The 20951-nt window shown below is 38.5% G+C and overlaps 1 protein-coding gene and 3 non-coding genes across 5 annotated transcripts; all 4 read left to right on the top strand.

Moving 5' to 3' along the window:
- Positions 1-2586: 2586 nt before the first annotated feature.
- Positions 2587-17517, top strand: LOC130717615 (lysine-specific histone demethylase 1 homolog 3-like). Of its 2 annotated transcripts, XR_009012371.1 has the most exons (14): positions 2587-2741; positions 2900-4710; positions 5111-5252; positions 5362-7635; positions 7787-7880; positions 8259-8752; positions 13353-14066; positions 14223-14297; positions 14429-14796; positions 15375-15467; positions 15578-15660; positions 16630-16764; positions 16849-17198; positions 17271-17517. XR_009012371.1 is itself a non-coding variant. In XM_057567917.1 (9 exons), exons 2-9 carry the CDS (start codon positions 2993-2995, stop codon positions 14492-14494), a joined length of 5577 nt encoding a protein of 1858 aa, XP_057423900.1. In that variant the 5' UTR covers positions 2587-2741; positions 2900-2992; the 3' UTR covers positions 14495-15081. The 2 variants fall into 2 exon arrangements, 1 of the variants encoding a protein (XP_057423900.1); XM_057567917.1 differs by lacking the exons at positions 15375-15467; positions 15578-15660; positions 16630-16764; positions 16849-17198; positions 17271-17517 and having other exon boundaries at positions 14429-15081.
- Positions 17518-19752: 2235 nt separating this feature from the next.
- LOC130721686 (small nucleolar RNA snoR64a) lies at positions 19753-19827 on the top strand. The gene has a single exon (XR_009013606.1). It is a non-coding gene; the product is annotated as a small nucleolar RNA snoR64a (small nucleolar RNA).
- Positions 19828-19886: 59 nt separating this feature from the next.
- LOC130721687 (small nucleolar RNA snoR20a) lies at positions 19887-19971 on the top strand. Its single transcript, XR_009013607.1, has one exon. It is a non-coding gene; the product is annotated as a small nucleolar RNA snoR20a (small nucleolar RNA).
- A 75-nt stretch (positions 19972-20046) lies between these two features.
- On the top strand, positions 20047-20132 carry LOC130721670 (small nucleolar RNA R38). Its single transcript, XR_009013590.1, has one exon. It is a non-coding gene; the product is annotated as a small nucleolar RNA R38 (small nucleolar RNA).
- The last annotated feature ends 819 nt before the right edge of the window (positions 20133-20951 follow it).

The raw sequence follows: 20951 nt of genomic DNA on the forward strand, positions 1-20951 counted from the left end.
GACAGAAATTAAAAATTCCAAACCTGCAAAACCTAACATGATTAAAATCAATCTGAACCCCCTTTCGTTCAAATTAAACTGGGTCGAACATATTTTCATAGTCTAGAGGGGAAGGTGACAGATTCAGAACAGAGAAAAAAAAAACAAAGAATCTGAGGTGAAACCGCAATTCTGCCAAGAAGAAAATAATGTTAAGCCGTGCACGCGATTAAAAGCCCTAGAAGAATGAAAACAGATGAAAAAGGAGAATCCAACTCGCGATCTGTTATGAATGTGGTCGATTGGGTTTCTCCTTCAAGCCGTCGTTGTTCACTGCTTCTCCGTTGGCAGCAAGAGCAAGCTCGACGAACATGGGGAAGGGCTGAAGCGGGCTGAAGCGTGATTCAGCGAGAACTTTATTTTAGAGACTTTGAGAGTAACAGCAAGGAAGAATAAACGCTAGAGACGAAGCGGCTCCAAAATAGAAACGCACGGTTAGGGATTTTAGAGAGTCAATGATTCTTTTTAAAGAAGGAGATTGCTGGAGGATTTGGATGGCCAAGATTTGATCCGTAAATAATAACTTAATGTGAATCAATGGCTGAGATTCAATCTAAGTGAAATAAAAGGGACTTTTACCAAAATATCCATGGTCAAGCTTCATTGCCTTTAAATTTATTTGTTGATTGACAGATTTACCCCTAAGGCTGCTAAAACTCTTCCTTTATAGAGTTTATAGATAGATAGATAGATAGATAGATAGATAGATAGATAGATAGATAGATAGATAGATAGATACCAAGGGATTCTTTTAATCTTAACCCTTGATGGTTAGATTTAACAATCGTGATTTATTCTCATTTTCTCACATAAGATTACCTTTCTCATAAGATACATCTCATATATATATTGTGTCCATGTGTCTTACTTTTTAAATTTTAGCCGTGTCACGGTACCGGTGTCGTGTCGTGTTCGGTGTCTGTGTCAGAATCTGTGTTTCATAGCTTTGAAGCCTAATTGAAACAGTTTAAAAAAACATATTTTCTCACATCCTTGAAATCTGATTGATTGACACTGTCAAAAAATTTTACACCAGCAATGCATATAAATTAAACTCTAATTAAAACTCGTTCTAAAAATTAAATAAATGTATGAAGTCTTGGTTTAAAACCAATATAAAGGCTTGTGTAGTTTAAAAGTTACTAATTTAATCCAATCTGAAGCATGATAGCCGGTATACATTTAGTGAACTTAATTTTATGAATATACCCTGATTTTTATTTCCCCTAAATAAAATCTTGTAACTTTATTTTAAAACACTTTTAATTTGAAAAACACTTAACCCTTAATTATTTAATTTTTAATGAGTCTTGAGTGATATTAAACTCAAGCATTAACTATTGAAGGAAAATACCTTATCTATAAAAACTTCATTCCTTGTGATTTCCAATTTTCACGGTCTTCAACATTTTTCTTCTTTATTGGTATTGTTGTCTTCATCAAAACCTAGCCAAGATCAAGGAGAGGATCTTCTTCACAAATTTTCCAATAAAGCAACTGAAGCAAAAAACTATACTTGGAGTCACACGTGACTTTGTGAGTCTGACAAGAGTACAATGTTCATAATCAAAGTATCAAACTGTCACGTCATCAAAAAGCTGTGGAGTGTGTCTATATGTCAAAAGAAGGAATATCTTATCTGACACCTAGCTTCAACGGTTAAGAAGCTCTCTAAAGTCAAAACAAGCCTGAACATGATCAGCTGAAAATGAGCAACAAAACACATCTTACAATTATCATGGACGATGAAGACATGCTTAAAGCATTTCCCTGCACTACTAAAGTCTTCATTCATCTGAAACAAATAAGAATATATGTTATCATAATACTTGTGGTCAGAACGACTATCTTCTAATCTTCATGTATTGCAATCTTCTCTCAGTCAGCCTCTCTCTTTGTAACAATCATATTCACAAAATTAAGTATAAATGACAAGATACAAATAAAGAGAACTTAGATGATGGAAGTAGAGTGATTATCGAAGATAGATTGACGATTTGAGACAATGAGATTGTGAGAGTGAAAGAAAGAAAGTGAGATAAAGATGAAGAAAGTTTAGCAATAGAATAAAAGAAAAGAGAAAATGTGACAGAAAAATAGAAAATGAGATGCAAAGTCAAATACAAAGTGATGTAAAGAAGAAGAAAAGAAGCGGAAGAAATAGAATGTACAAATTGAGGGGTAGTACACCCAATTGATCACATAGTGTATCACCTACATGAGTTTTCATACGCTGGAATAGTTCATCGACACATGAGACATGTAGCAATAGGAATCAGCTCTCTGAAGCAGAGGCTCTGTTTATGCATGTCTCACATTTAAAAGACCTTAACTGAAGGAGCCGAAGTGAAGATGAAGAGAAGCAAGACAGAACTAAAATCATCACAACATCAATGCTTAGAAGAGCGAGAGTGAAGAGAAAAGAAAAAGACTTAAATGAAAATGTACATGTTCTATATATAATTAAATTACCTCTTGGAAAATCCAGGGATCAATCCTTAAATGTTTCTCATGTAAAAAAAAATTATATCTAGAAAAAATATTAAATATATAATTCCTCATATATTTTTTACTATTATTCTCCCTCCTGGCTCTACTCACTGGTCGTCACGCTTCAGGGGATATAGAGAGAACGTTAACCTTGCCGTGAGAAGCCGTTACTCGCTACCGTGCGCTCTTCTTCTCTCTCAAACACAACACAGGTACCTTTCTCTCTCTTCTTTCTCTCTCTATAATCTATATACATGTATGTATGTATCTTTGTTCCTTGCAAGAGTGTGTAGGTTTTTCGATTTCACCTTCAACTTTGTGTTCCTCACTCTCTGTAATTCAACACTACTCATTGTTCTTCTTCAATTAGGATTGAGAATTGAGATGATGGGGAAGTGGAAGAACGAATCGAGGGCATAAAGGAACCGTTTCAATTTCCCTAAATTCTGTTAGGGCTGCCAAAATGGAGGGGGAAGAGATTAGGTCTGGGACCAAGAAGAAGAGATCCAAGCCTCTTGAAATTGGTTTTGATTCCGATGACGATGAGCCGATTGGGTCCTTGTTCAAGCTCAAGAGGTCCAGGAAGAAGGTTAGTTTGGCATGTGGAGGTGCTGATTCTGTTAAGGAAGGTGAAGATTTAGGGTGTATGGATGATACCTTGGCTAGTTTCAGGAAGAGGTTGAAGGGTCCTAAGAGAGATCAGGGATCTGAACCCACACCCACACCCGCACCCGCATCTGCTTTGAATGTTTCTCGCGAGGGTCATGATGATGAGGGTTTGGTTTCTGGGGGATCCAGGGATGGCAAGCAGCTGCAGCATTCTTCTGATCAGGATAAGGAAGGTTCCTTGTCTGAGATTTTCCATAAGGCGGGACAATCTAATTCGATTAGGAAAACCCGTGTTTCGTCAGGTTCTACAAAGCAGAAAAGAGGGGTTCAGAATGTGGATAGTGGGTTGAGCACGTGCTCGGAAGGTTTTACAGAAACTGTGGATTCTGTGGTTGAAAGTAGATCTAGATCTTCTTCTGCCTTGAAATTAGGTAAGAGGAATGTGAAGTCTGCTCCGTTTTCTTCAGTACCTGCGGTGGATGATCAAAAGGGTGTTGATGACTGTTTTCAAGAGGAATCTGCCCAGAGAACATGCAATTCAGACATTCCAGATGTACCATTAGTTGATCACTCTCAGTCTATCAATGTCTGTGATGGAGATAGGCAACAAGTGTCTGGTATACAAGTTGAAGATATTTGTTGCGCTTCTGACCAAAAGGCTGCATTGCAAGAAAGAGTTTGTAATGATGGTTTGAATCATTGTTCTGCTGTGGTAGAGGATCTTGAAGTAATTGGTACTGCATCTCCATCTAAAGTGGCGGAAGGGGCATGTGGATTTACTGAGGCTGGAGAGCTTGAGAATAGGTTGACTGATGAAATAGCAGAAGTGTATAATGGTGCTTCAGAATGTGGTGCTGTTTGTACTTCTACCGTGAAAGAAGATTTCGTAACTCGTCACAATGAGCCCTTGATTGAAGCAACTGAAAAACCGGAAACTGAGTTTGTACCTAGTAGTTTGGATGCAAATGCTGAATTGCAAAAACATGAAGCAACTGCCAGTCGTAATCTATCTTCAGTGGTGCCTAATGAAGCCAATGAATCTGAAATGGCTGTCCAGTCAAATAACCCAGAGGAACCTTTAGTAACGTGCAATATTCCAAAATACTCTACCGCTTCAATTCCAAAATGCAGCTCAGTCTTAGATCCAATTCAATCTGATGGATCCTCGATTCAATCTTCAATCCCAGATGAAAATGGAAAAACTGCAGAATTTCACGCCCCTGTGTCTGATTTCGCTGATGATGATGGTAAGACATCAGGCATTCCTCGTGTGATGAGAAAGGCCAAAGTTCGTAAGCATGAAGACATGACTTATGAGGGGGATGCTGATTGGGAGATTCTAATGAATGATAGAGCTCAAAATGAAAGCCAAGTTGTTGGCGATGGTGAACACACTCTTAGAACTAGATTGAAGCATAATTCCTCTTTGAATGCTGTTGAAGACTCTGAAAATGTTGCAGCAGTAGCAGTATCTGCTGGATTGAAAGCCCGTGCAATCAGTCCAATTGAGAAAATAAAATTTAAGGAGATCTTGAAACGCAAAGGTGGTCTCAAGGAATATTTGGATTGCAGGTACTGTGATGCATAAGCTGCTTTCCTTAAGTACTGTATTTTTTTATTCAGAAGTTATAGTAACATTACTTGTTATACTGTCTCATACTATCATCATCACTCTATTTTTGCTTTATCAGCTGCTATCTATTCTTTTGCTTCTGGGATTTTGTTTTTAACTGTTTTTATGCTTCCTGTTCTCGTTAAAAATCTATAGAACAGTCTCAAAAACTTCAATGAGCATACTGCAGCAGCTTCTTAGATGCTGCAGTACTTATTTCTTAAACTGGGATATGCCGAATATCAGGCTTCTGTTTCTTTCAAAACAGACTTTGGCCTAAACCCGATAACTTAGTTAAACCTTACAATCTTGGAAGACTGTTTTAATAAGTTCTACCTCATTAAATTCAACGCTTCACAGGAATCAGATCTTAAGTCTATGGAGCAGAGATGTCACGCGTATTTTGCCTCTTGCTGACTGTGGAGTTTGTGATATTCGTTCTGAGGATGAAAGTCCTCGATCTTCTCTTATTAGAGAGGTCTATGCCTTTCTCGATCAATATGTAAGTGTATTCATCATGTTGTTCAGCCATTAAATTTATTTTATTTGATTTTTTTACTACAGGAATGTATATAGACATGCATGTAGAAATGATACGATTACTTTGGCAGGGTTATATAAATGTTGGAATTGCCTCTCATAAGGAGAACGTTGGAAATAGTGCAAGGTATAAACTTCTAAAAGAAAAAGGTTTTGAAGAAAGTTCCACAGCTTCATTGGCTGACTCGGAAGATGGAGTTTCCTTTATTGTTGGTCAAACTAAAATGTCAGAGACTATTGTGGAGATTAATGATGGTCTTACAAAGGCTTATGAAGACCTGACAATTGAAGCGACAGAAGGCACAAAGCATGTTTGTGAAGCAATGATGGATTTATCAAATGTGACGCACCATGATGAAAGAAAAAAAATTGATTACCAAGAAAATGTTGGGATTCCAGACGGAGTTAGTGGAACTGTACATGTCAATATTAACAGTTCTGTTTCTCCATCCAAGTTTCCTGATTGCAGATTGGCTTCTCTTGCGGCTACAGAGCAAAGCAATGAATCTACCTGTGTTAAATCTTACTTAGGTGATCAGATAGGTGATCGTCTGCAGTCTGAAATAGATGTTAGAAAGAGAGTGATTGTGATTGGAGCTGGCCCAGCTGGGCTAACTGCTGCTCGCCACTTACAACGTCAGGGATTTCCTGTAACTGTACTTGAGGCTAGGAATAGGATAGGGGGTCGTGTATTTACCGATCGCTCATCTCTTTCTGTCCCTGTGGATCTTGGTGCTAGCATTATCACTGGTGTTGAGGCTGATGTGGCCACTGAGAGAAGACCAGATCCTTCCTCATTGGTTTGTGCTCAGCTGGGCCTTGAGTTGACAGTATTAAACAGTGACTGCCCTCTTCATGACATAGTGACAGGACAAAAAGTTCCCGCAGATATGGATGAAGCATTGGAAGCTGAATACAATAGTCTTCTTGATGACATGGTACTTGTTGTAGCTCAGAAAGGTGAGCAAGCAATGAGAATGTCTCTTGAAGATGGTTTAGAATATGTCCTTAAGATTCGCCGTACAGGACACTCTGAAAGTAGTGAAGAAACTAAACAAAATGTTTCAGCAGATAGTCCATTTGATTCCAAAAAGAAGGATGCCATGGAACAAAAATTCGATGAGGAGATTTTGAGTCCTCAGGAGAGGAGGGTTATGGATTGGCACTATGCTCATTTAGAGTATGGTTGTGCTGCTTTGCTTGAGGAAGTTTCTCTTCCCTACTGGAATCAAGATGATGTGTATGGAGGATTTGGGGGAGCTCATTGTATGATTAAAGGAGGTTACAGTACTGTAGTTGAGTCTCTAGGAGAAGGGCTTGCTATTCACTTGAACCATGTTGTAACTAATGTGTCATATGGTATCAAGGAACCTGGCCATAATAATAAAGTGAAAGTTTCTACATCAAATGGCAATGAATTTTTTGGAGATGCTGTCCTCATTACTGTTCCACTTGGTTGTATGAAGGCTGAAACTATACAATTCTCCCCCCCTTTACCACCGTGGAAATGTTCTTCTATTCAGCGTCTTGGTTTTGGAGTTCTCAATAAAGTGGTTTTGGAATTTCCTACTGTGTTTTGGGATGATGCTGTAGACTACTTTGGAGCAACAGCTGAGGAGAGAAGCAGAAGAGGTCACTGTTTTATGTTCTGGAATGTCAGGAAAACTGCTGGGGCTCCTGTCCTTATAGCATTAGTGGTTGGTAAGGCAGCCAGAGATAGTCATAGTTTAAGCTCTTCTGATCACGTCAACCATGCATTGAAGGTTCTCCGTAAACTTTTTGGGGAGGGTTCAGTTCCTGATCCTGTTGCATATGTTGTGACTGATTGGGGTAGGGATCCTTATAGCTTTGGTGCTTACTCTTATGTTGCTGTTGGAGCATCAGGAGAAGACTATGATATAATAGGAAGGCCAGTGGATAACAGCTTGTTTTTTGCTGGTGAAGCAACCTGCAAGGAGCACCCTGATACTGTTGGTGGTGCGATGATGAGTGGACTGCGGGAGGCTGTTCGCATAATTGACATATTGAACACTGGAAATGATTTTACTGCCGAGGTGGAGGCACTGGAAGCTGCACGGGAACAGTTAGACCCTGAAAGGGATGAAGTTAGGGACATAATAAAGAGACTTAATGCAGTTGAGCTTTCTAACATAATGTACAAGAACTCTTTAGATGGTGCTCAAATCCTAACGCGGGAAGCTTTATTAAGGGAAATGTTCCTCAATGTGAAAACCAATGCCGGGCGCTTGCATGTGGCCAAACAATTGCTAAGTCTTCCTATTGGAAACTTGAAGTCCTTTGCTGGAAGTAAAGAGGGGCTAACCATTCTGAACTCATGGATACTGGTATGATTATCTCACTTGATGCGTTATTTCCAGAAACATTTTCTATCGATTTTGATAGATACTACATGCTACCTTTACTATTAAAAAGCTTAGCATCTTAGTCTCATGGTTATAAAATTTTAGATTAATCATTGTTCATATCTCAACATAGGACTCATTGGGGAAGGATGCTACCCAACTCTTGAGACACTGTTTGCGAATTCTTGTGCGCGTGTCAACGGATCTAGTTGCTGTTCGCTTATCAGGTACTTATTTTTTCAATATATGACTTCACATTAGTCTATGCATGAATTTATGTGAGGTTTAATTTATTATAATTTATTTTTTCTGGATCTTATGAATATTGAAAGAAAAATAATTGGTTAACTGGATGGTATCTTTGTTGGGTGAAACGAGAATAGTTTTCCCAGTACCATTTTTTAGGATGTAGTTTTAGATTAATGTCAAACCCAGTTTGTTTTTACTTATGATTATCGGCCTTATGAAACTATGAATTATCAAGGGGGAGATATATTAAAATTTATATTCTTCTTGATTATATACAAATTGAGTCGTGTGGAAATATGTTTGTTGTCCACAGTTTCCCTTGTATTTGTGGTTATGCTTTCTTTTATTTGGTGTAGGAATGGGGAAAACCGTGAAGGAAAAAGTTTGTGTACATACTAGCCGTGACATTCGTGCTATAGCAAGCCAGTTGGTCAATGTATGGCTTGAAGTTTTCCGCAAGGGAAAAGGTTCTAATGGGGGGTTAAAGTTGTCGAGGCAAGCATGTACTGTAGATTTATCAAAGAGAAAATCTATAAAAGATTCAGCCTCAGGAAAGCCTCCCATGGGCACACATCAGGGTATCGTTGAGAATAAAGGAAGCTTGCTAAATCCTGTGTCTGCTGGAAGTAATTCACCTTCCACCACACACATGAAGAAGTTACAAAGCAAACAAGCAAAACAACCAGCAGCATATGACTCAAGGCACGAGGTCAGTTCTTCCAGGTCTCTAGGTTCAATAGACAAAGTTGTTTCTGAGAAGGAAGATAACCACTATGTTATTTCTGAAGAAGAAAAGGCTGCTGTTGCTGCTGCAGAAGCTGCCCGTGCTAAAGCACTTGCTGCTGCAGAGGTTTGTTTCTCCTGGAACCTTTCTTTTAATGTCATCAAAATATTTTCATGGTGCTTTTGAGGGTCAATTGGTGGTTATTCTTGACCACTGTCCCTTAAATCATGTTGCCCTAGAATGGTAATAATGCGATTGTGTGATAGAAACTAGTCAAAGAAAACCAAGAAAAGCTGAATCTTATTGATAAGTTCTTAATTCGAGCTGTGTCCCAATGTGGTCCAGAACGTAGAAATTAGGATGAAAGAATTACAAGCAATGCTGGGTTTACAAGATAGCCAACCGTCTTGTAGTTTCCAATGAACAAAACTGACTACCCTTACAATTGGGTTCCTACTCTTTTAATACTCCTAATCCCTACAATTAGCTAAGTGTTATTTTCAGTAACAAACTCCCACATGGGTTGGTAGCTGTCTCTATCAGGGGTTTTGATCCCCAACAACATGCCCGCACCTCCTCTTATAGACTCTTCTAATTGCAGGTCCATTCCTATGATAGGTTGAGCTCCCTAATACCTATAAGTCTATAACTAAAGTTTACCATAGGAGGGGGAGGCGAAAGCCAAGGGTTAATTGTAATAGGACATAATTGTGTCAGTTAACAGAATTAGATCTGCCATATAGTTAGTGATAGGAACTCAAGGTTAGGGGTTAGTTAGTTAGTTAGTTAGAATGTTATTGAGGCATGTAGCCTATAAATAACAGACATTAGAGAGTTAGGGGTATCTTTTAGTTCATTTTGGGTTTTGGGGCCTAGGAAGAGGGTGTGGACTCTCTTGAGATTGAGTGTGGACTCTTTCTCTTGTACTCTTCCCTGATTCTCAGTTTGGGAATTAGGGTTTATCATCAATAAAACATCTGGTTCTAACACTGGTATCAGAGCACCGATCTTGGTGCCTGAACCACAAATCTGCGCATGGAAGAGACAAAGAGCAAGCTGAGAATTTCAGAGGAAATTCCAATTTTTGGTGGAGATGAAGCTCTGGAATGGATACAGCGTTTGGAGGTTGTGCTGCGAGGAGTTTCAGAAGAAGAGAAGTTGCAGGCTTCAATGGAGGCTTTAGAAGGAAGAGTTCTTACTTGGTTTCAATGGTGGAAACGTTGTAATCCGAATCCGTCATGGGAAGGGTTCAAGATTGCAGTGGTGAGGAGGTTTCAGCCCTCAAAGATTCAGAATCCATTTGAGTTGCTTCTTTCTCTAAAGCAAGATGATACGGTGGACGATTATGTGAAAGATTTTGAGAGGTACGTGGGTGCTCTCAGAGAAATTGATCCAGAATTTGTGATAGGCACTTTCTTGAAGGGATTGAAGGAAGAAATCCGGATAGAGGTACAACTTTGTGAATTTCATTCTCTTTCTGAGATTATTCAGAAAACCATTCTTGTCGCACAAGAAGGGACAGGATCGAAGGTGGATTCAGCACCAGAGGAAAAACGAACCTTTGAAGCAGAGGCGTCGCCGGAGAATCCTGAAGCGGCGGAGGAGGAGCGAGTGTTGGCGGAGGTATCGCCAGCGAATTTGGAAACCGCGACGGCGACAAATTCAGCAGTGGCGGAGTCGATTCAGAACCTAAATCTTGAAACAGAGGATGAATCGGAGATGGTGGCGGAGGAAGAGCGAGTAGCGGCGGTGGCAATTCAGAGATTCGATCTGGAAACAGAGGGTGAACCAACGATATTGAAGGAAGAGCGAGGTTCTCCGGAGGCCAAGACATTAGTCTTGAATCTCTTGATGTCGGAGAGGTCGATTCGTCCGCCGGCGAAACCACCGAATCCACCTGGTTGTGCGCTGGATATTGCAAAACTGGAAGAGGCAGAGTTGTGTCCCCTTTGGAGTTGTAGGAGGGTGGCGCAACCACTTCCACCACCGGCGAAACCGCCGGAGTTGTGGCGTGATGGCGGCTGTAACGTGGCGCCGCTGTATCTGTCAAGCTGTGAGGGGATCGGCACTCGCGGGCACAGTGCAAGGACGGAGAGGGCAGAGATCAAGGTTTGGACTTGCAAGGCAAAGGGGCCAAGCCCAAATCTCAGATTGGAGAAATTGGGCCATACTGATGATTGGGCCCAAATTAGTGGAGGGTCTCATTCAACCCAGGAATTGTTTTCCCAATTACTGCTTGTTGCTAATAGCTTGGAATTGTACCAAGTTCCAGACTTTACAAAGTATTCAGTTGTTGTTCCTCATGCACTGAGATTCGGTATCTGGGATTTCATAGGTACTGAGATCAATTGGCTGAGGTGGAAATTGGTTCAGATTAGGCATGAAATTGGTTCTGGACATGCAATTGGGGTGAATAACGCTATTTGGATTCATGACATAGCCATGGTAATGACAGTGGTTGAACTCCTTGAGTGTCTTCATGCTTTTCAGGTTGAAGCTAGTTCTGTGTATGAACATAGGGTGAGGAATATTAGCTTGGAATTGCTAGGTTTTGAAGAATTTCCTGGCTTGCTACTTCAAAGGTCAATTGACAACGGCAGCATCTATTTCAGTGATTCTGGGGTTTGGACCACCAAACCACACAAGCCTTTACTTTTCCAAAGGGACCAAAGCTATAGGATAGAGTGGTATTCAGTTCCAGCATTTTTGCTTCACTGGCAGCTAAGTGCTGCGCCATTTCAACCTCATGCTTTTGTTGAATTAGATGCTGAATTTCAAAATTGGGGCTTCCTAGGTGCTGAGTTCCATATTCTGACTTGGAGGACAGAGGAGCTGCTTAATGGTTCATGCACAACTTGGATGTTATGTTACATGCAGTGGGATCCAGGTGGAAGCTGTGATTATTGTCACTTTTGCATAGTAGGCATCCTTGTTCAATGTTTTAGTTTGCTTTTTGTTCCTCACCTTGAGGACAAGGTGAATTTTCAGGGGGGGAGTATTGATAGGAACTCAAGGTTAGGGGTTAGTTAGTTAGTTAGTTAGAATGTTATTGAGGTATGTAGCCTATAAATAACAGACATTAGAGAGTTAGGGGTATCTTTTAGTTCATTTTGGGTTTTGGGGCCTAGGAAGAGGGTGTGGACTCTCTTGAGATTGAGTGTGGACTCTTTCTCTTGTACTCTGCCCTGATTCTCAGTTTGGGAATTAGGGTTTATCATCAATAAAACATCTGGTTCTAACAGTTAGTTGGCTATTTGTCAAAGCTTTAAATATCATTCTTATAGAAAGCGCATAAGCTACTGAGTTCTCTTATGCTGGCCTGTACTGAATTTCAAAAGCATATCCAAAAAAATCCGCAGCCTATTTAAACTAGACTTCACATTGTTCAGTGAGAAATTTCAGACTCCTCTAGTCAGTCATTATAATAAAACGCCTCTTAGCTCTTAAGGCAGTGTCTCCACTTTGGCACAACTTGTATCACAGCCATTAACTCTCTGTAATACACTGATCTTTGAGCTTTTTCTAACAAAGCAAAGCTAGGGGCATTCCTTCTTGCAACAAAACAGGTCGAAACCCCTTGCTAGAAGCACCAGTCTTCAAAATTAAAGGTTTGTAGAGGTCAGGTACTTCTAAGATAGGCAGTTTAGTAGTGGCTTGCTTTACCTCTTCAAAGGCTGCTTGTGGTTAATTTCCCCATTGGAAACCATCTTTTTTTTAGCAATTCAGTCTGTGGCTTAGTGATCTTACCATACCCTCTTGAAAAATACCCTATGATTGCCACTCAATCGCAAAAATATCCTAAAGCTATTAATATATTTAGGAACTGGCGGTGTTCACATTACGTCCGTTTTATTGGGGTTTACTGATACACCCTGGGATGAAATGATGTGTCCCAAGCACTCTTAAGATGTTCTGCCCAAAACACCTCTTCTTCTTGTTCACTTTCAGATTGTTCTCCTTTAGTATTCGCGACACTTAAATGGCCCATATGCTCCTCCAAATTCTGACTGCAGATTAATATATCATTTTAAAAAAACTAAAACAAATATAGATGGTGCACCTAGACCCCTACTCTTGTTAATGGCTATGGGATTCTGACATAGATCCCCCAAAAATACAAATCTCAAATTATTTTTTGCATCTAAGCCAATTCAAAGACTAGAAGATTGCTCATTTTTTGTTCACAGTTGCAACCAAATTCAGTTAAATAAAATCCATAACTTCAGAAAAATTTAATAATGATTAAAATAAATTTAAAATACTGTTTCCCAAATATAATTGATTAAACTGGGTTTGTTTACCTAAAGGAAACAGTATTTTAAATACGAACTTTTGGATTCTGGGTTTGTTTACCTAAAGGAGCACAAATATGTTGACCTTCATGGAGTGGGTATTCACTAACATAGCATCATCCCTAAATCCAGAAAATTTCCACAAACTTATCTCAGAATAGAAAATAGGATCGGTAGAGCTTTATAGTGTCATTGCAGTCTCAAAGGATGGTTGGGAACTAGAGGAAATGGAGCATAGTAGAAAGTAAGGAGGGGGGGGGGGGGGAGGTCTTTTGATCTCTATTGGGGAACAATGGTTTTTCATTATTATCTTAATTTTCTATTATTTGTCTATTTATTTATGCATTTTTCTTGGGAAACAGAGCGTTTAACCTTCCATTCCGTGTTTGGTTTCCAAGTTCCTTAAAAGATTCAATGGTTCTTGTTCTTTGCAGGCATATGCCTCTGCAGAAGCCAGGTGCAATAAGCTGTTGCAGCTTCCAAAGATACCTTCATTCCACAAATTTGCTAGACGGGAGCAATATCCACCAAATGATGAGTGTGATAGTAGACAGAAGTGGTCTGGTGGTGTTTCTGGAAGGCAAGATTGTTTTTCAGAGATTGATTCTAGGAATTGCAGAGTTAGGGACTGGTCTGTTGATTTCTCTGCTGCTTGTGTTAACCTTGATAATACCAGAATGCCTGTTGATAACCTTTCACTGAGGAGTCATTCAAATGAGATTGCCAGCCATTTGAATTTCAGAGAGCACTCAGGAGAAAGTGCTGCTGTCGACAGCAATATATATACAAAAGCTTGGATTGACACAGATGGTGGCGAGGGAATAAAAGACCATCATGCCATTGAGAGATGGCAGTCTCAAGCAGCAGCAGCTGATTCTTATTTTTCGAATCCAACCATTCACTTGAAGGATGAAGAGGATTCAAATACCTATTCAAGGTTAACTAGCTGGCCTGATGGTATGGCAAATGAGAGCTCTATTTCACAGGTTACTGTAAATAAGGAGGCCTTAAAAGGTCATTCTCGAGGGGCAGATCATATTAAACAGGCTGTTGTCGACTATGTTGCATCGCTTCTTATGCCCCTTTATAAGGCAAGGAAACTAGACAAGGATGGATACAAGGCTATCATGAAGAAAAGTGCAACAAAGGTAATTTTTATTCTTCATGTCTTTGCTAAAGTGAGAAAGTATTACTGTGATTTGGTAGTTAGGAGGTTATGGGATTGGGAAATAACTGATTTCTAGGATATCACCTCAAGCCACATATGGTTTTCTTCTATTTCTTAAGTTCCTGAGTTGTTTCAGGTCATGGAGCAAGCAACAGATTCAGAAAAATCGATGACCGTTTTTGAGTTTCTAGATTTCAAGCGAAAAAATAAGGTACCATTATGTTATTTTCATGTCACAAGTCTATTTGCTTGTCAATCCTATGACCCTTCTCGAAGATGCTTCTGACATTTTACTGACTGTTGTCTTCCTCACTGACTTTGGTTGAATGTCTGAACATGCAGATTCGCTCCTTTGTGGATCTATTAATTGAGAGACATATGGCTTCGAGACCAGACAAGAAGTCTTAATTTCTTTCTATGGAATTGACTGTTTTTTGTACCTCTCTGTAAGGGTTGCCCAAATCTAGTTCTTCCTACAGTTCTCACCGTTTTTGTGGCAGTGGGCATTTTCTCATATGAGCATCTCAATCTGCCTATATAAATGATTTAGAAGCTGCAATTACAGAAACAGATAGGACTTGATGGATCAAAATCAAGTGAGCTCTATGGTACTAGATACTAGTGGTGGTTACCGGTAAACAGGCTTTACTACCTCTGTAAACAGACTCTGCAAATACAAGTTAGATCTTCTTGGTGACCGGCATAAGCAGGTCCAAAGATGACAACAGATAGCATTCATCGGTCCTTTTTTATATTTCATCTTTCATCAAGGTTAATACCTGAGGGTTGAAAACTTAGACCCCATTTTTATTGAAGGGGTTTCTAATGGGCAAGACATAAATTGACCTTATCCATTTCTTCTATTTGTACAGCTTAGGATTTTCTAGTGATGACAAGCATACATATCCATGTCCTATGCTCTTTTAGTTTTTTTCTTATTTAAATTTTACACCAATTATTAACTTTTCTTTTCATCCTCAAAAGTGAGGAAATAAGTCTGCCAGCTTTTGTTTAAGGTGCTTGGTTATTTTAATAATTTTCTCCTTCATCTGTCTTCCTCGTTTCCTGTTCGTGATGGAAGTGTGAGTACCCTGTCAACTAGGTGCAAGTTCCAAATTCAACTCCTCAAAAATAAATAGAATCCTCACATCATAAGCAGAGGATTGTACCATGAGATGCCCAACAACCTTGGTCTTTCAAATTGTTTTGTATAATCCATAGGTCACTGTTCTAACTTAGCCCTTCTCATGTGCTAATCATTGCTTATACCTCTTTCTGTGGTTTCTAGGCTAATAAAGATTATGTCACCAGAGATGGGCGGTAATACTTGCTTCCCATTGATTTTGGTGTATTTTGCAACTCTTCGCAGCTGATTTTCAAGGTGCCTTCTGTTTTCTTAATTTTATGCCCCGTCAATCAATGCCCCTCTTGGTGTTGACTGTTGAGGTTGATGACACTGTTATGATTGTATTGCTTTTCCTTCTGCTGCAGACCGTCTTCATGGCAGCAGTGTGTAATATTGGATTGAAAAATATCACTGCCAGGGAAATAAATTCCATTGGCTGTGTCTTGGGGTGAGTACATTTTTATCATCGCAGCCATCTTGTTTTTTCTCCTTTTCAATCAATCAAGCATATCAACTTCCCTTCTTAATGGTTGCACATATTGTAAATTTAGTCGCTGAGAATATCTATGATGTTTTCAAATTTTTGATTCACTAGGGTAATCACCAATCACACTAATTTTTAGTGAAGCTGTTGGTAAATTGTCGTGTTTTTAATTTGGATGCATTTCTGGCATATGCTTTATACCAGTTCAAAACTGCATTTTGACAGGTTGCATGATTTGTATTCAGTTGTTTTCTCGCATAATCATGTCATGTTTATTCTGAATTTTATGTTGCTGGGGAATAATGTTGTGTTTTGTATTCTCATTTGGTAACATCACCAACCCCCCTCCCCCCCCTCCCCCCCAACCAGCGAGTATGCTCAAATGGCATGATCTAATTTCTTTGGAATCGCCTTGTGTTGAAATATTATCCTGTGGCAGTATTAATCTTTTCATTATTTTGTGCATCCGGTGATAACTGAAATACCCAATATACTGTGTGACTGGGTTTAGGTTTTTGCTATGGCTGAAAGCTAAGGTGAAGAAGCTTTTTATGCCGAGCAAGCTCTTTAAAAGTCATTGAATAAAATAGTTAAAAATTGAATGGTTGATTTGTATTTAAGTTCATAATTAATAATAATAAGTTTTTATTTAAAACTATGAGTCTCTTTGGTTTACAGTATGAAGTTTTTGTTAAGTATGAAAATAGAATGTATTATTGTTTCATTTTCATACAGTAAATTAAATGAGTTTGTCCTTACAATAATCCACTTGTTCTAATTCTTCAGCTTTCATGTTATATTTTTTATTTCAAAGAAAAAAGCGTTCATGCCATATTTACCACACCCATGTTGGATTTTAAACCTTTTATATACAACATTTACTACACTCGTGATAGATTTTTAACATTTTGAATGGTTCTTTGACCCATGTAGTTTAAGGCGAGTTTGTATTTACGTTCACTTCAGCTGAACATCAACGGAGCCAAGAAGCTTATTCCCTGTTGTATGTTTCGGGATGTGAGATTTGGGTTTCTGAGTTAGCAAACGAAACAACGAGCGTAGAAACAAGTACACTATTAACTCTTGCTTAAGTTGCATTCTTTCTAGATCAATTACCAGCTTTAACTTCCAACTATTAAAATGTTCTTGTAGTCGGATTCGGACATGCGCTCTTAAAGAGTCCACGACATTCCACATCCCCCGTCAAGGAACCAGGAACTGAGAACTGACGATGTTCCAATTTCCTTACTAGTATCCAAATCCCCAAACCCAAGGCTTTCCTCTCACCACTTCGAATCAAGTGACTATGGCTCAATAACCAAGGTGAACGTGTAGAGATTAAGAACCCTATAAGCGGCACGCTAATTTGTCCCCCACTGCATCATCAAACCTGAAATCATTAGATATGGCAGCCCAGGTCGAAGACTATACCAGACACTTATGACAACTTTAGACCATGTTAGCTCAATATCTATTAAAAGAAAGTCGTTGAAGAACAAAAGGTAAATACACTACATATCTTCTCTACTGCTTTTCACTCACGTTTTGACTTGAGCGTCAGAGTGTTCTTGCAGGTTCCAGCCTAGATGCACCCAAACAACGGAGTAGCTACCACAAAATCGAAGACCCACTAATCTGTCTTCCAAGAACCATCACATCAGAAAATATGGGTGATTTGACCGGATTGGTCCTATCAGAAAATATGGGAAATTCAAGTTTTGGATTATTTTTTTACTTCTAAAATTTCAACTTCTAAAAGTGTAAACTTTTTAGATTTCTAAAAATTCAACCTATAAAAAAATAAAAAAATTGCTTTTGTAAGTTCTAATTTTATAAATGTAATTCACAAAAGCAAAATTTACACTTCCAAAAATTCAATTTCCATAAGCTATTCTTTTACTTCTAGAATTTCAATTCAACTTCTGAAAGTGTAATTTTTTGTTTACGTAATTCATGAATTACAATTTTATAATCTATTTTTTACTTTCGAAATTTCATCCTCGGGAAGTGTTAAAGTTTATGCTTTAGAAATGCAAATTTCAAGAGGCGAAATTTTTGTACTTATATATGGAATTTCAACTCCTAGAAGTGTAAAATGTTTTAATCCCGAAAGGTCAAGTTTCGAAAGTTTAATTCACTTCAAGATTTATTTACTTTTGAAATTACAACTTTTGGAAGTGTAATTATTTTTATTTTGTTAGTTAAAAATTCTAAAAGTTTACTGTATTATAAAACTTACAGTTCTCGAAGTTATTTTTTACTTTTCAAATTTCAACTTAAAAAAAAAGGAATTTTAATTTTGAGGATCCCAGATGAGTAAATGTAAAGTTGTAAGTAAAATAAGTAACTAATAGTACTTTTTATTGGATTTAACTTCTATGCATAATCATTGTAATATTTTTTAGGATTTGTTAGAGGCTTTCACCTTGGTGAATGACGTGTTGCCCTTAAAACATGACTATGATTCTCTTATTTGGAAAATCAAGTACTTGATCGGTCGGGCTTGTTGAGAGAGAGAAATGCTTGTGCCGACTTTCTAGCTATACATGGTCCATGCCAAGATGAGCCTTTGGTCTCGATTTCAACCTCACTTGTGGGAATGAGTCCTTTGCTTCTTGCTAAAGCAATAGGTGTCTCCTTTGTGGGTCAGGAGGCATATTGCCGAGAATGATGATTTTCCTAGATGTCCCTCAACGGCGGAGTCCAACACACATGTGGTTAGGGACTGCCAATTTGCTACTGAAATCTGGAATCGATTCCTTCCTCCTACTGCCAGAAGTACTTTCTTTTCCTTGCCGCGAGAAGATTGGTTGGCAAGCAACCTCCTGGACTCGAAGCAAAGTGACAGCGACCTTCCTTAGAACATTACGTTTGGCATCGTTATCCAACTGTTGTGGCAGGCCAGGAATGAATTAATCTTTGAGGAAGTTGGGCTCTCTACATCGGTGGTGTGTAGAAGAATTTCGAGATTGATCCAGGACACTCTTTCTTCTCTTGCTGATATGTCAGGAGAGTCTCTTGAACAGAGGGCCTCTGGAACAGCTTTCATCAAGTGGAAAACACCCCCACAAGGATGGATCAAAATTAATACCGATGGGTCCTTCTCTTCCTCACCCAACCGTGCTGCGTGTGGAGGAGTCTTAAGAGACCATGAAGGTTTGTTTGTTGCTGGTTTCTCCGCTTTGCTGGGATGCTGCTCGATTAATCAGGCAGAGCTTTGGGGGATTTTCCATGGAGCACAGATTGCTCTATCTAGGGGGTTCACTAAGATTATTGTAGAATCAGACTCTAGTTTCGTTGTCAACATTATTAACCAAGGATGCCCTGCTTCCAAGCCAGCTGCACCCTTAGTTAAAGATATCAAGATGGTCTTCAATTGTTTCCAGCAAGTCCATCTAAAGCATGTTTTCAAAGAGGCAAACTCGATAGCAGATGCGTTTGCAAAGAATGACATGGGGTTATTGTTGCCTATTAGGATTTATGATTTTGTCCCTGACTTTATCTCTATTCCTTTGCTTTTTGACTCTTGTAATACCCTTCATATTAGGGGGGTCTTCCTTAGTTTTGGGCGTTAGCCCCGTAATGAATAAAAAAAAAAAAGGTGTCTCCTTTGTGAGTTCTTAACTCAGGTTATTTACTTTTTTTTAATGCATTGCACCAAAATAAATTGTAAACTTTTGTTATGTAGACATCGAATTAATTTTTGCCGCATCGGAAAATAAATTTTTTAATTAAATTAAAAGGAAAAGGAAAGTAACTGCTGGCTTATGTGGTGAATAATTTTAGGGTCTGTTAAAGCATTGCCCAAATAACTATTGTTATAGAAAATTGATGGGTTGGGTTGGGCTGGACCGGGTAACACAGTTTGACCGGTCCACACCCAAGCGAGCTTGCTTACAACCAGCCCTATAAATTCGCAGGAGGAGCTTCTTCTCTGTCAAACCCTACTTCTCAATTGCCGTTCTTCATCTTCTTCTCTCGCTCCCCCGTTCCTTCAATTATTCATTCAATCATTTGCTTTTGTCATATTTTTTAACTTCAATGTGTCAAATGATGAACCTTTCAATGGTGAGAACTCAAACGTTGATTTGAGTGCTATGAATCCTTTCATTGAATAGGAAGATCTGATGCTTCATTAACCGATTTTGTTTAATTCTATTGATTTTTTATCTTTGTTGATTAATACTGTAGCCTGTGATGATTTTATGGTATCACCTGAAATGCAATATCTTGTATTTATCTGATGAAATTTTTTGAACTAGGACGGTCTGAGGCTACTCAAATTTGATTTAGAACATTGATATATTTTTTCTTGTCCATTATGAGTTTTTCAATTTGGTGAAATAACAGTGTTGTGAATGATGATGAACAACAAATTAACAGTTATCCCTGGCTGATGTTACAGGTGATGAGAATTTGTAATATCTGACACACTGGATTGTTCCATTTAAACAATCGGTCATATTTGCTTTACCATCTAATTTCTCCTTTTGCTGCTTTGAATTTGTTGTTTACTGTGTCTATAGGCTTTCTGTTCTTAACCATTTTCCTCCATGTTGCTTAATTAACCGTCAATGAGCTTTTTTTATTTATTTTTGATTTCTGCTTGCAGATAGTGTTAAGTTGAATGTAATTTTTAGGTCTCTTACTAATGTAAATTAGTGCAAATTAAATAATCTAAATACGCATTTATCTTATTCCATGTGAAAATTTTGTGGATCTTGTGAGTCATAACTGTAAACTTTGGTGTTTACTATTTGTAAATTTTTGCATTTCTTATTTTGCTTTTGTTACGTTGGTGTGTCCATTGACCGCGACTTGAACTTTAAAATTTAACTATGGGTTTACAATCAACCGGAGGGTGCACCAGCAACCGGGGTACCCATAAATATAACCGTGGGTTTACAATCAATTGGCGCGGTTTCTTTTGTGCAGCAAAGGTTTACTGATATGGCACAAAGTAATCTTCGATATTTAGATCAGCAAGGGTAATTCGGTGTTTTACAAATTTTAGAATCGGTTTGTTAATTAATTCATATTAATATTTAACAAAAAATAATTAGTCTATAATGCGGGTGTCAAGTGTCCTACACAAACAAATCTCCTTTTAAATTTTTTTTCATTGTTTCTGGGCTTTTGCCCTCCCAATTAGAAAAAAAAACTAATTTCAATGTTTCACAGGCTTTTTAATCGTTAAATTACAAATGAAATTTAACTTTCCTTACTTTAGGGATAGAGATTTGATATGAAAAGTT

Source organism: Lotus japonicus, chromosome 5 (assembly GCF_012489685.1).
Source record: "Lotus japonicus ecotype B-129 chromosome 5, LjGifu_v1.2".
Classification (NCBI taxonomy): domain Eukaryota; kingdom Viridiplantae; phylum Streptophyta; class Magnoliopsida; order Fabales; family Fabaceae; genus Lotus; species Lotus japonicus.